The sequence below is a fragment of the Hylobates moloch genome, unplaced genomic scaffold, assembly GCF_009828535.3.
Source record: "Hylobates moloch isolate HMO894 unplaced genomic scaffold, HMol_V3 SCAFFOLD_4, whole genome shotgun sequence".
Lineage (NCBI taxonomy): Eukaryota > Metazoa > Chordata > Mammalia > Primates > Hylobatidae > Hylobates > Hylobates moloch.
This window is the reverse complement of record NW_026652279.1, coordinates 140570970-140586188: the sequence shown is the minus strand read 5'-3', so window position 1 is coordinate 140586188 and position 15219 is coordinate 140570970. Positions and strand designations below refer to the sequence as shown.

The window sequence follows — 15219 nt, the reverse complement described above, 5'->3', positions numbered from 1 at the left end:
CATAAAAAGGTTTTCAAAATATTCTTCACACAATTAACTACACTGGTAATATTTACAAATTTTTTTAAAGCTGAGGGGCAAAACATATCTCACTATTGTTTCTATTTGCATTTACTCAATTACTAATGAGGTTGAAATCTTCTGTTGATTGGTTCTTTTGCCATGTTTGTGTACTACCTGCATTATTATTATTAAAACGTTTTTCAAAGTCAATTTTCAAAACTCTTTAGCTTCATGCTAATTAAACATAGTGATGAAATTGATGTTTATAAAGTCTTAAAAGTATAATTATTAAAATGTTACCAAAATTATCTTTATAGTTATAATTAATGTTTATTGAATACTTCTGACTGTGTACACTCTCTGTTCTATGTGAGTTATTTAATTCTTAACACTGAAGAGTGGGTATGATTATTCTCATTTGTAGAAAAAGAAAACAAGGCCCAGAAAGGTTAAGTAACTTGATGATGTTCATGTGAGAGTAGCAGCCAAAAGTTTGAGCCAGGCAGTTTGATTCCAACTACTCTTTTGTTTTGTTTTTTTGGTTTTTGTTTTTTTGAGACAGAATCTCACTCTTGTCACTGAGGCTAGAGTGAGGTAGCATGGTTGCGGCTCATTGTAGCCTCGACCTACTGGGCTTAGGTGATTCTCCTGCCTCAGCGTGCCGAGTAGCTGGGACCACAGTTGTGTGCCACCACACCTGGCTAATATTTTTTAAATTATTATTGGTACCAGTGGGGTCTCAATATGTTGTCCAGGCTGGTCTTGAACTCCTGGGCTCAAGCAGTCCTCCTGCCTTGGTCTCCCAGAGTGCTGGGATTACTGATATGAGCCACCATGCCTGGCCCAGGCCACTCTTAATCTCTTTTCTGTATTGCTGCACACCACCAGTGGTTTATATACCACACTTTGGAAAACTCTGTTATTGAAAGAATAGGAATTTGAAGTGAAAAGTCTTGAATTTATTACTTATTAGCTGTGTCTATAGAATCACATTCCTTGAAATCTCAGTTTTCTCATGTATCAAATGTGATTGATGCTGTTGTTACATGATCTCTTTTTTTGTTCTTAAATTTTCTTGTGCTTTTGGAAATGTGAGAATGACAAATTTGGGCAATCGTTCAGATGGATTTTTCTGTAATTTTTTGTTAGCGATGACCCCTTGCAAAGTAATTTACTGCCTTCTTCAGATTCTGTGGATCTTTGCCATGTCATTTATTGACAATAGGGATTATTTCTCATAGTTGCTATTAAAATTGGGAATAAAAAGAGAAACACTTTGAATGCCTATGTGTAACATTTATGCAGTCGGCTTTCTCTGCTATTATATAGAGGAACTCTTTTTATGCTGTGAACAATCCTTGGTTACTATTTCTTCTGGAGTAAAAGTAGACTGTGGTCTACTAATCCAGATACAAGGAAGTATAAATACAGAATTTTACTTGGAAGGACTAGTATTTCACTTATTGAGGAATTTTACTGTATGAAGCAACCGATTCCTTTGGAAATTCACTGTTGTTAATATTTTAAATCTTAGGTTGCTTATAATGGTGATCCTGAAGGTGCCCTTATCCAATTTGCAACATATGAAGAAGCAAAGAAAGCAATATCAAGTACGGAAGCAGTATTAAACAATCGCTTTATTAAGGTTTATTGGCACAGAGAAGGAAGCACCCAACAGTTACAAACTACTTCTCCAAAGGTAAGAGAGAAATTTGTGTAAAAGTACGTGCATTTCTTAGAAAGCTCTTAGCATAGTGTTTACGAGTAGAGGCATTGGAATCAAGTAGGCCTGAGTTCACACCCTGGTTCTGCATTTAGCTTCTGTTACCTGTAAAGACTTGAAAAATTTACTCAACCTTTCTAACCTGTTCTCTCATAATTGTGATGTTAATTGCTAGTTGAGAGAACAGCATGATGTATGTGAGCCATTTGGAATAGTCCCTGGCAGATAGGAGGTACTCAGTAAATGATAGCTATGTATATTCCAGAAATTTAGACTGTAGGTTTATCTTAGAAATTCTCTCTTCTTTCCCCTCTCCCCTTTCTCCCTCCTTTTTGTCCCATCCGCCATCAGTGTGTAATGTTAGAGTGTTTATAGAGGTATATTACAACAGTATGGGTTTTGATTGTTAAAACAGAAGATAGTGAAAGTTGGACTTTAATTTATTCCAGTAAGTAAGTTATTTTATGCAAAGAAAACATCTTTGTATATGTGTGGGTGAAATTAGAAGGCAGTTAGGTTTTGACTATAAGCTGCATTTTAAAAACTTTTCTCTGCATGGGCAATTTAGTAACAAAATAACACAGGTCACTTTCCATCCTTTTGAATGAATCAACTTGTTTAACATTTTTTCCTTGTTCTGAGGTAATGCAGCCTTTAGTCCAGCAGCCCATTTTGCCTGTTGTGAAGCAGTCAGTCAAAGAGCGGCTGGGTCCAGTACCTTCAAGTACTATTGAACCTGCAGAAGCCCAGAGTGCCACTTCAGACCTTCCTCAGGTAAAGCGAAGGTCTTACGATTGTGCCCGTAATAGGTTCTCAGTAATTTAGTTTCCCTTGGTGATTTGAAGTATAGTTAATTGTATATAATTTACATAGAAATATGATAGTCTTTACATATTTGAACCCCACCTATAAGGTTTTTTTTTTTAAATTTTTACCATTACCATAACATTTTCTCAGTCTCTACTTTTCCTATAGTATTTGAATCTTAAATTCTTCTCTCCAGTTAATATTTATGAGAAAGATTTCTCTTTCACTTTGTGGAGGAGATACATGTCAGCAAAACTGCCTGAAGAGTGAAGTTGAGTACATTAAATCTTATTTTTTCCATCATCTTTTTACTTAATTAGAATTCTGTTCCAGAGATAATTGTGTAGTAGACTGAACTAAAAGCTTATGGGAAGGGAAGGCTTAAACCATCAAGTTAAGCGTGCTTGATATTATACTGTTTTAAGTACTTAGACCGCTCTCTCATAACTTTGCATCACTTATTCCTGACTCTGGGATTCTTTTCTCCATATATCATTTCCTTCCCACTTCCTTCCACACTTGAGTGGCAGTTTCTTGTTTCTACATTCTCAGTCTCTGAAACTTAGCTTTCCTTTGTCTCCCGATATTTCAGCATTTGCTGTGTAAAATAGAGTTAGGATGTAGTATCCTACTTAGCTAATGGATGCCACCTTATTAGTCTTCCTAGATAATTCCTGAAGAGTAAGATGCTGGATTTCTGCAAGGACATGCAGAATGTCAATTGGTAAATTATTAGTTAATTTAAAAAAATTCCCAGTCCTAACATCCCAAATTATCACCAAATACAGTATATTTGGATATAAAATAAACATACTTTAGAAGAAGTTGGCACTATTTTTAAGCTCAGTAAGTAGGCATATATTTTAATTTTTAAAATTTGAGATTTTCTCCTAATTTATTCTGTGTCAGTGGCAGGGACTTTAGCAACCACCTGGCTCAGACCTCTTAGTTTACATCATTTTTCATGATTGAATAATATTGCATACTGTTTATTTTTGTTTTCCCACATATTTTCTTTCTGTCTCTTTCTTTTAAGAAGGACCAAGTTTTTGTGGTTAGTATTGGTATACTCATAGACTCTGTATATATTAGTAGAATCAGAATGTTCAAGATCCCAACAGACTTTTGTATGTTTGGGGAAACACTGAATATGTCCATTTTAATTTTTTTAGAATGTAACTAAGTTATCTGTGAAGGACAGGTTGGGTTTTGTATCAAAGCCATCTGTTTCAGCAACTGAAAAGGTAAGAAGAATAGCATGATGTGTTTGTCTTGGCTTCATAAATGTTTTCAGGTGGCATCTTAATTTTTAATTTTTTTCATAGTTCTAAACTCTTGCTTCTTAATAGTATCTGTATCTTTTCCTACCTTTTGCTTTCCATTTGCTGAAAAAGAAAAATATTTTCCTTTTTTTACTTTTGCATCAGCATTTTAATACTTGCCTCCCACTATATTTCCATGTACTCCATTCCTTTTCTTTGTTTTATTCTTTTTATTTACTTTGTTTTCTTTAGAGATACTGTGCATTTTGATTTGACAACTCTGGCAGCCTAATAGAAAGGGCCATGATTAGGAATTTCACCTGAGTTTGAGCCCTGGCTCTTCACTTACTAACTGCATGACGTTGGGCAGTGTTCTTAATTTTTCTGAATCCTTTTACTCATCGGTAAAATGGTGATGGTAATATTTATCTTGCTCATGGGGTTTTCTGAAGATGAAATAAAATCATTTCAAATATTTTTGTAAACTGGAAAGGATGATGTAAATGTAAGTTTTTTACTTATTACTAAACAGTAATTGAGGTAGCATAAAAATACATATAGTCTTTTTTTTAAATGAAGGGGGTAAATATTTATTAAATCAAGATCATTTATGGATATAGTTCTGTGTAGATGTTATTATTTTCTGTTTAGGTATGAGTAAATACTTTGTCTTTAATTTTATTTGAGGCATATGAAATCACAGAATGTGAGAATTAAATAATCTTTCTTAGTTCTATATGCTTCTCTTAAAGTCAAGGCCTAAACAGTCTTATGATTTCATCTGTATACTGTGAGTCACTGAGCCAGAACTAGAATTTGGGGCTCCTATTTCTAGTCCATGGCTCTTTTCAGTCTGAAGATTGAAAATCAGTTTCAGAGATAATGCATCAGTGAGATAGCTGCCCTGCTGTCTTCACTATATTCTTCAGTATATTATTTTCTTTATTTACAATGTTAAACTTTGGCAGTTTTAGATATTTGAATCTGAGTTTGTGTATCAGACTTTCCTCTTGGGCATCTCAGCATTACTTCGGGCATAATGTGCCTAAAATGAGTTCATTATTTCCCATATAAATTAATTTATCCTAGCCATTAGGTCAGAAAGTGATATCACCATTTTCTAAGCTGTGTGATCTAAAAGCCTTACAATCATTTGCTTGTGTTTGTAGACCACTTCTTTTTCTGCCACCTTCAGTTCCCTAGCCTCTGGGTGCAGTGTCTTAACTGGCATCCTGGAATTCCCCTCGTCTAGTTTATAATGTCACCATCTTACACTCAGACTTATTTTGGTGTTAATTCATTATAGAAACTTTGAGTTTCTCAGCTAAATTACTTTCCTTGATTCACAGCTCATCGATAACTCAATAATTCTGGTTCTATTACTTCTGCTCTAGTCTTTCCTTTTTACCCAAGGGAGTACTTTTCTGCTCGTTTTCCTTTGGCCTTTCCTGACTTTTATTATTTTATTTTATTTTTTTTTGGTGGTGATTTTTCTGGAGTGCATTTCCCCCCCTAACTAAATTCCAGTCATTCTTTAAAGAGTGAAAGTCTCTCTAACATCTCCCATGAAACCTCCAGATGTTTCTGTTATCCCCACCTCCTCCTTGGAATTTCTGTGCTGCTTAGTCTGTGCTACTAAATTTAGCAGTATCAAATACTCACTTGGATTAGGTTTATCCTCCTTGAAAATAAATATTTCAGAAAACAGAAACACTGGAAGTGTTTGAGGTGATAGATTTTGATTATTACATAATGTATATATGTATCAAAACATCACACTGTACCCCATAAATATGTACAGTTCTGTCAATTAAAAGTAAAATAAAACAACACTAAGTTCAGCTACACTTAGTGTACTACTGAGAAATTCTAGAGACGTCTAAAATACTCAGTTATATTTGGAGTCTGTGTAATGTAAGATTTGGACTTTTGAAATTGAAGTGTGTACTCATAGCTTTTATAAAATTTTTGCAGTGTATTGTGAGTACAAATTTGTAGTTGATAATATAACTTTACTAATGCATAGACTAATATATATACCCATATATTATGCTAATGCAATAAACCACTAACTGAATTTTTATGGAAAAAAATATGGTAGCAAGCTATTTATGGGGAAAAATATTTTTGATAAATACCATAAACAGCCTATTAAGGAAAACAGTAAGTATGTAACTTTTATTCATCTTCAGTGAGTGTCTTTACAGAGAAACATTTTATTTTTGCTTATTTTTGTTGTTTCTGTTCCCCTAATCCTTAGGGAGTTTGGGTCCAAAATACTTACAGGGCAGTGATTCAAAGAAGTCTTAGAAAGAATAGAAGAATGTTCCCCATCATCAAATATTAGTTGAAAGATTCTTTTTTTAAAAAAATGAAGGCAGGGGAAAACCCAAAGCTTGTATCTACACAATATCCTATGTCATTATTAAACTAAATAAATACACAAATGTAACATTTTATACCTTCCCTATCAACAACACACAGTAAAACCTTTAATGATTATTCTTTATTCGGAGACCCCATTTTCGTGAGGAGGCTAGAAGAGAGGAAAGTTAAAACGTGATTGCTGATGGTAAATACGAAGGTATTGCAAGAGGTATTTAGTTATTATGTGAATAGATTTGATAAATTATGTTTGAGTGCCTCTGCTTACTAAAGAAATTCATGAAGAATAAAGGGCTACATCTGTGTATACTGTCCTGGTTAGTTTTTTAAAACAGACTTAAGACTGTTCAAATTATCTTGCTGAATCCCTTCTAAATTCTAAGAAGGTAAACTGAGTAACCAGTGGAATATTTAATCTTCTTTATCATATCAGCTTTAAATACCAGATTTATGATACAGGATGTTATTGTTCTTTACTTGTGTTTTTTGCAATGTAAAAATATATATTGGTCTCTGCATGGTGATATATTAACATCTATACCATGGAACTTTTAAAAGGAAAATTGTGTGGTATAATTAAAAGAATATTGCATATCATAGAGAAACTTCACCTGTTGATTTAGCAGCTGGCATTGTGTAGATGCTAAGCAAATCTTACTGTTTCCTTGGATTTTTGAAATTTGAATTTGTTGTGTAACTTTGCTACTTAAAAGATTTAGAGGGATTTGGCTGGGCGCATGGCTCACGCTCGTAATCCCAGCACTTTGGGAAGCCGAGGTAGGCAGATCACGAGGTCAGGAGTTCGAGACCAGCCTGGCGAATACAGTGAAACCCCGTCTCTTCTAAAAATACAAAAATTAGCTGGGCCTCGTGGCGGGCGCCTGTAATCCCAGCTACTTGGGAGGCTGGCAGGAGAATTGCTTGAACCCAGGAGGTGGAGGTTGTAATGAGCCGAGATGGCGCCACTGCACCCTAGCCTGGGTGACAGAGCTAGACTCTGTCTCAAAAAAAAAAAAAAAGAGGGATTTATGATAGTTTTTTTTCTTAACTGTTATTGATTTTTTTTAATTTTTATTTTTTAATGCATTGGCCTCTCAGGATTATTACCTGGATTATTTTTTTACAGGAAAATATGAAATTAATTTATTTGAATGTATTAGCTTTGCTGAACTTTGTAGTAACTAAGCTATTTGTGTAGCAAAAATTCATTACTAACTGTACATTTTTTTACTTTGATGTTTGTTAAAATATTTCTCTGCAAGATTTTTAATCTTTGTTTCTTTTAATCCCTTTGTCTATTCCACTTATATGTGGAATCTTAAAAAGTTGAACTCATAGAAGCAGAGAGTAGAATGGTGGTTACCAGGGGCTGAGGGCAGGGGATTGGGAAATGTTGGTCAAAAGATATAAAACTTCAGTTAGATAGGAGAAATAAAGATATCTATAGTACAACGTGGTGACTATAGTTAATAACAATGTGTTGCATTCTTGAAAATTGCCAAGAAAGTAGCTCACCACAAAAAAAAAGTGAGGTAATACATATGTTAATTAGCTTGACTTAGCCATTTTACAGTGTATATATTTCAAACAGCATGTTGTACATGATAAATATACAGTCATCAACTTACAGTGACTTGACTAACGATTTTTCAATTTGATGATGCATTTATTACTTACAAGTTGAAAATGTATTTTCAACTTAAATGGTATTTCAACTTACAATGGATGTATCCCCATCATAAGTTAAGGGACATCTCTATAAGTTTTCGTCAATTAAAAGAATAAAATTTTGAAAGATACAAAAAAGATAAGATAGATGAGTGCATTAAAACATACTTTGTGTTCTTGGAATTTAAAAACGATTAATATCTAAAAGTATGTATAAACTTAATTTTAAACCAAAATCCCATTCTTCTCATCAGAACTCTCAGGTTTGATACAGAACGCACATCTGTGTGCTGCTTTAAGTGAATATCATAAACATTCAGATTTACTGAACAGGTGACTATTTACTTACTATGAAAACTGACCATACAGTAACTGTATTAATATGTTTCCTACACATAGTTCCTCAGATACTGTCTTTTGATTGCATTAAACCAAGGTGTTTCTGCTTTAAAAACCTGTTGGAGCTATTTATTGTGAGTGTGGCTGTTAAACATCATAACTATATTTGTATTTAATTTCTACTTGGGCATTGGTTATTGAAAAATGATACTTGGATAACTTAATTTTACAAAATACTTTTTTCCCTTCCATTCTTATCTATGAAAAACAGCTATTTTTCTCTTTACGATTACTTGTAGTTATTATGGTTGGTATTATTTTACATAGGAAATAAAATAAGGAGGTGTTAATGGATTGTAACCTCCCTCTCTTTAGGGAAAATAAGAGGTATTAGTGCTATACATTTTAATAACACAGCACATGATACTTTTCAGCTTACTTTCTGAGTTCAGCATACCAAACCTGACAATATACTGTAAGAAAGGAAAATTACAGACCAACATCTGTCATGAACATAGACACAAATATCCTAAACAAAATATTAGCAAATGTCCAGTGATACGTGAAATACATAATCAGTCATGGCCAGGTAGTATTTATTTCAGAAATTCAAGGTTGATTTACCATTGGAAAAATCAGTTTAATTGACATTAGTAGAATGAGGGAGGAAAAAACCCTAGATGATTACCTCAGTAGAGAAAGCGTTCTGTTACTTAGTTACATTAAACACTCTGCAAAGGAGGAATAGAGAAAAACTGTTTTAATTTGATGAAGGAAATCTGCAATAAAAGAAAAAAAACTACAGCTAACATAATATTCAATTGTGAAATATTGACTGTTTTTCCCTGAGGTTGGGAAAGACAAGGATGTCCATTTGCATCACTTTTATTTTTTTTTTCAGTATTGTACTGGAGGGACTCATGGGTGCACTAAGAAAGGAAAATAGAATAAAGCATATAAAGATTGGAAATAAACAGAACTGTTTACTTGCAGATGACATGGTTGTAGATATAGAAAATTCAAAATAATTCACACACAGTTGGGATTAAGTGTAGTAAGATGTATAGAAGTAAATATGTAAAAATTATAGCACATATAGAAATGCATCTGGAAAATAGAAATGTGGTTGTTTGGAGAAGTCACTGTCTCTGTTCTTGGAGTATCTTCTTTTCTGTTGGGCTCGTTACTTCCCTCCACTAATTTCAGTTTTAATAGATTTTCTTCTTTTGAAAATACATGTGTCTCTTACTATACAAACTATCTAATCTCCAGAACCAAATAGATTCAAATAGTGAACAATATAATTCATTGTTTATAAGTCACATTTTTACATTTTAACACCTCTGACATTGGGCTGTGTCTTATAATTGTTAGACACAGGTTATGATTGGCAGCCTTTTTTTCTTTAGTAGGGGTACATAAATGATAGTGTGTCTTACAGTCACTGAGTTGTAGGCTCAGTGAGTCACATTCGTGGATGTTCTAGTTTTGCAGAAGGATGTTCCTGGATAAAAAAGGAAATGGGAATACTTCTAGGAATAAAGGAGTCTTACCATTGTCAGATACTTTTATTCACTTTGAACCAGCACTCCTTAGTCTGATACTACATGTTAAGAATGATTTGAAAAGGAGTATTCTCACTGAAACTGAGAAATACTTGGTTAAATAAATTATATGGGTTTGTTCTGGGCTTCTCACTGCTTTTATTATGAAGATAATATAAATTAAAAACTGGAAAATTGGGTTACGATATTCATTGTTTCCCACTTAAATAATTAGGATTTTTTTTTTTTTGGCCACAGCTTTTCAACTTACGGAATCCTCATGAAGAAAACAGTTTGTGAAACTTAATTAGGCCCTGTTTTCAGTTTATCCTGTGTTTCTCTACTAATAAAGTTATTGTCTTATCTTTGTATAGTCATATGGTTTGGCATTTTGTGCTGTGGTTAGGTAGCATGGAAGAAATTTTTCTCTAGAATTACAAAGAAAGGTCACTGAAGTCTGACTACAAACAAAACCTTTGTTTAATTGGTCGAGCATGGTGGCTCACACCTATAATCCCAACAGTTTGGGGTGCCAAGGCAGGAAGATTGCTTGAGCTCAGGAGTTTGAGACCAGCCTGGGCAACATGGCGAGAAACCCTGTCTCTACAAAAAATACAAAACATTAGCTGGTTGTGGTGGCGCGTGGCTGAGGTCCCAGCTACTTGGGAGGCTGAGGATCACTTGAGCCCATGAGGTGGAAGTTTCGGTGAGCCAAGATCTGGGCCACTATGCCCCAGCCTGGGTGACAAAGTGAGACCCTGTCTCACAAATATAATAATTGATCAAATTTTAATACACATCAAATATTGTTAAGAACCTTTATTTTTAAACATCAGCTGTACTGTATGAAACTAGTACAATTAGGTTTTTGTTTCGTTTAGAGGCACTTTCTTGAATACTTAGAATAGTGATTGGTGATGTTCCCTAATCAAATTTCATGATGAAAGATGAGAAAGTAGTCTTCAGATTGCTACTTACCTGTTAACCAGATGTTAATGTTTCAGTGGCTAAAAAATAGGGCCACTTTTCTCATTTATACTCTTAAACTTGAGTAGTTCTTTTAACCTTATTTAGGTTTAGGTCATGAACTCCTTTAGAAACAATGACTTTAGAAACAATGTTTTTCCTCAGAAAAATTGCAGTGTTCACACACTTGCTTTCATGTTTAGTTTTATAGCATTCGTAGATCACCCTGCAGGGATTCCTAGGCTTCTTTTTAAGAACCAGTAACCAATCACCCCGTGGAACTTAAACTGTTTTGCTTTTGAAGGATAAAAAAGATGCCCAATACTTTTTTTTTTGAGCTGACCATTGCATAGAAAAGGTTGTCCACTCTGACCTATAGTAATTTCAGTCTAGTTTAGTGCAGAAATGTTTTTTGAGTACTTACCCTGTGCCCTGGCACTGCTTGTAGCACTGAACCAAGTTAAAAAACAAGCAAAATCTCTGCCCTCTTGGAATGAATTTTTGGGTTTGTAAGGACTTTAGAGACCATCATGTTCATCATCTTTATTTTATAGACGAGCAAACTGAGGCCCAAAATGGTACTTAATCTTACCCGTGGTCTCATAATTAGTTGGTGGCGAGACTTAGGTACTGGAAGATGCACAGAAGAGAAAGGCAAGTCTTTATGTTAATGCCCTTACAATGTAGACGGGGGAAAAGACACATTAATTAATATATTATCAGGTTGTTTTTTTACTAAATAGCTAACACTAACTAAAAATAGCTAATAGCATTTTTACCTAATAGCCAAAGAAATAAAATTTCATGTAAGGACCTGGGTAGAAAAGAGAAATGATTCAGGCTTTGTTAGAGGTCTTGATTGTGTTAGGCTGAACCTAAGCTGAGTTCAGGAGAGTAAGGTCGGTTCAAGCAGAAGGAGCACTGCTACCAAAGGAATGGAGAATGAATGCAATAGGGTATGTTTCAGAACTGAAAGTTGCAAATGATCATGTTAAATTGAGGGACAGCAGCCAGTTTCCTCCTGTGCCATGCTCTTGAGTGTGGTTTTTGCTTTAGTCACTACAAATATTAGTAAATATATTCAACAACTAATACTTTCTCAGTGATATAGTAATAGCAGTGTTTTTGACATTTTTATGTTTTTCTTTACTTCTTTTTCTATAGGTATTTGGTGTTCATTTTTTTTAAATTTTAGAGCTTATTATTTATACTCTACCTTTCAAATCACCAAATATGATTTCGTTATTATAAGTATAAAATACATTTAGTTCAGTTTGTTTTGAAGCTGAAGTTTAACAGTAGTGCTTTAAAGTTGAGTCTTACAGAAAATAGGATATCACGAACGGCTGATATATATTTTTAAAAGTTGAATTTGTATTGGTAGGTGTTGTCTACATCTACTGGCCTAACAAAAACAGTGTATAATCCAGCTGCTTTGAAGGCTGCACAAAAAACCTTACTTGTTTCCACCTCTGCAGTTGATAATAATGAAGCACAGAAAAAAAAACAGGTAAGTACAACTGGTATAGTATAAAAAATTTTTGCATATAGGAAAGCGTTCCTTGTGTATGTGTTTTTTCAGTGCTTATTGCAAAATAAGACTACAAGGGTGTTTGTTGGCTGCCACTGAACATTTATTTTCCATAGTATAGCAGTAAATAAAAATTTTTTCTTTGAAAGAAAGGTTCCCATGATTAATCTTTGAAACTTGCATACATATTTTAAGTTTTACATAGAAAAGCCTTGCATATAATTTCTGTTGACAGACTTCTTCAGTTACAACCATTTCTCTTGTCTTAAATAATATTGTTTATCCTTGTATACATATGTAACAAACCTGCACATTGTGCATATGTACCCTAAAACTTAAAGTATAATAATAATAATAATAAAAAATTCTAATGATATTTTTGATCCCTGATTCTAGGAGGCATTGAAACTTCAGCAGGATGTAAGGAAAAGGAAACAAGAAATTTTAGAAAAGCACATTGAAACACAGAAGGTAAAATGTTAAAGTTAGATCTGGCAAAATTTCAAATGTTATAATTTGGAGTGAACTTAATCTTATACTACCTAGTCATAAAAAGATTTACTATAATTGGTAATGGTAAAACAAATATTTGTCAATGATAATATTGGAGATGAAGAGCATACATCAAATGGTGGGTACACTTTATACTTTAACTGGTACTATAGTTATCAACATAAAATGAAATTAAGGTGTTCATTCAGGTGTGTTGCTGCACAGTAGTTTTCTCAACAGATAATTAAATGGAACCTTTTTTCTCCGTATTGATATGTACCTTTCTTCACTAGCTTAGGATCCTCTAGTCCTGTCTTGTTTAGTATAGCAGTTAGTAGCCACATGTGACTATTGATAGCCACATCTGACTGTTGAGCATTTGGAATGTGTCTAGTCCAAATTGAGATGTGCTATAAGTGTAAAATATACACTAGATCTCAAAATGTAGTACAAAGAAAAAAGTAAAACACAATAATTGTTGAAATGTCACATTTTGAATATATTAGGTTAAGCAAAATATTTTATTAATTTGTTTCTTTTTATGTTTTTAATGTGACTGCTAGAAAATTAAAAATTACTTATGTGACTTGGGTTCTTTCTTTTGGACCGAGTTACTCTAATTTATGACATTTAATTAGTCTCAGTTCTTGATTATGTCTAGTAATGAAGGTTAGTAGTATGACATTTCAAAATGTTGAAAATACAGAAACTACATTTTGATTTGAAATGTGTATCTTTTCTAATTTAAAGTTGGATATACTTGATTAAGAGAAATCACAGTACTTTACAAAACCAAAAACTGAAGCCATCCTAATTCAGGAAACCTACAATAAATCATGTGGCTTCTTTTACCTCATATTATCTTGCTTATCTTGTTGTTTCCTGTTCATGATGGGAGTATCATTCTCAGGTGAAAAAGTAATTAAACATTCATTTTTTCTAATATCTCATTGTATGAAAGGAACCATAAAGCTTTTCCTCTGGTTCTTTCTGGGCTGGAGATGACATTGATGGTGGGAATACTTAGAGGCGGTAACATCAACAAATGGATTAGAAAGTAAAATTGTTAATATATTTTTCAAATTGATAATTTTTCAGCGATAGAATTGAGTTCCTTCTGGTTGTGTGCTTCAAAATTACGTTCTGAGAGACCCAAATAGTAACAGTTCTTCACAAATTTAACCAAGAGTAAAACTTGAATTGAGATACAGTTAGTATCACCAAATCTGCTATTCTGCTATCTTTAGATAATTAGTGATTGTTAGACTTCTCACGAATGCATAAACTAAAAAAAGTAGTAATATTTATTTTTAAATTTGCAGTGTTTGTTTTGTTAATGATAATAGGAGTAATTAGCTTTTTTTTTCTCTTTTTAAAAATTTGGCAGATGTTAATTTCAAAACTGGAGAAAAACAAAACAATGAAGTCTGAAGATAAAGCAGAAATAATGAAAACTTTAGAGGTTTTGACAAAAAATATTACCAAGTTGAAAGATGAGGTCAAAGCTGCTTCTCCTGGACGCTGTCTTCCAAAAAGTATAAAAACCAAGACTCAGGTATTTTAATTTCATTGTTGTTCATATTATTACTTATTAACAAGCTTTAGACACTATATTTTTAAGATTCAGTTTTTCTTGTAGGTAATATCTTTTGTTCAAAATCTGACCATTGTATGTACCATTCTCCCCCTGCCATAAATAAAAAAGTACAAACAAGTAAACTCTACTAATCTTTTAAATTCTGTGGAGTTGTAGTTGGAAAGTCACTAATTAGAAAAATAGTCATGGGTAATCTTGAAAAGGCAGCTTGAGGACAAAGTGTTACAGGTACTTGACTGCTTGACTAAGGGTTTGAGTTTTATATAATAGTAGTTGGTGATATAGAGGGTTAATAATAGACAAGTATTAATAACATTCTGACAACACCGTACACAGTGGATTGATTGAAAAGGGGAAAATTCAGGTTGATCAGGTAGGTCATCTGTTACATGATCACTTAATAAGTGATTAAGAAAAAAACGAGGTTATACAATGTTTATACTTGGTGTGTCTGTATGTATATATGTATCAAGTCATGACTAATTGATATTTTAAATTCAAACCCAACACCACTTGGTTGTTCCTTTTCTTATTTCATATTTTATTTCTGTTCCCATAATGGCAACTTCGTTCCACTAATATCAATATATTATTATTAAACACAGTGCTATAATACGTTTAAAGTAGCTCCAAAATTGCTACAATACCACTTCCAACAACTAACTAAATATAAAATTCAAAATTTATTTACGTTCTTTACAGCCTTGGTGTATTCCACTAAAGGTGTAAAGTCAGAACTGTGGTCTGAGATTACTTTTTTCCCCCTTTTGTGTAGTTGTTACTAATTTGATAAAGTTAAATCTATTTGCATTTGTATTCAGTTTTGGATCGCCTCTCCCTGGCCCCAATTCTTGCAGATTGTATTTTATTTTTTGAACAAGTGAAACAATTCTCATGGTTCA

The 15219-nt window shown here is 33.3% G+C and overlaps 1 protein-coding gene across 18 annotated transcripts in view; it reads left to right on the top strand.

Annotated features, from left to right (window-relative positions):
- RBM26 (RNA binding motif protein 26) overlaps positions 1-15219 on the top strand; it is an 87490-nt gene that overhangs the window by 48963 nt on the left and 23308 nt on the right. For 8 of the 18 annotated variants that reach the window (XM_032151082.2, XM_032151081.2, XM_032151080.2 and 5 more), the window contains exons 12-17: positions 1538-1702; positions 2369-2500; positions 3706-3777; positions 12082-12207; positions 12625-12699; positions 14108-14275. In XM_032151082.2, coding sequence (XP_032006973.1) covers positions 1538-1702; positions 2369-2500; positions 3706-3777; positions 12082-12207; positions 12625-12699; positions 14108-14275 — 738 coding nt within the window. The remainder of the gene's footprint in view (positions 1-1537; positions 1703-2368; positions 2501-3705; positions 3778-12081; positions 12208-12624; positions 12700-14107; positions 14276-15219) is intronic. The other 10 variants (XM_032151088.2, XM_032151085.2, XM_058438008.1 and 7 more) reach the window with 3 other exon arrangements.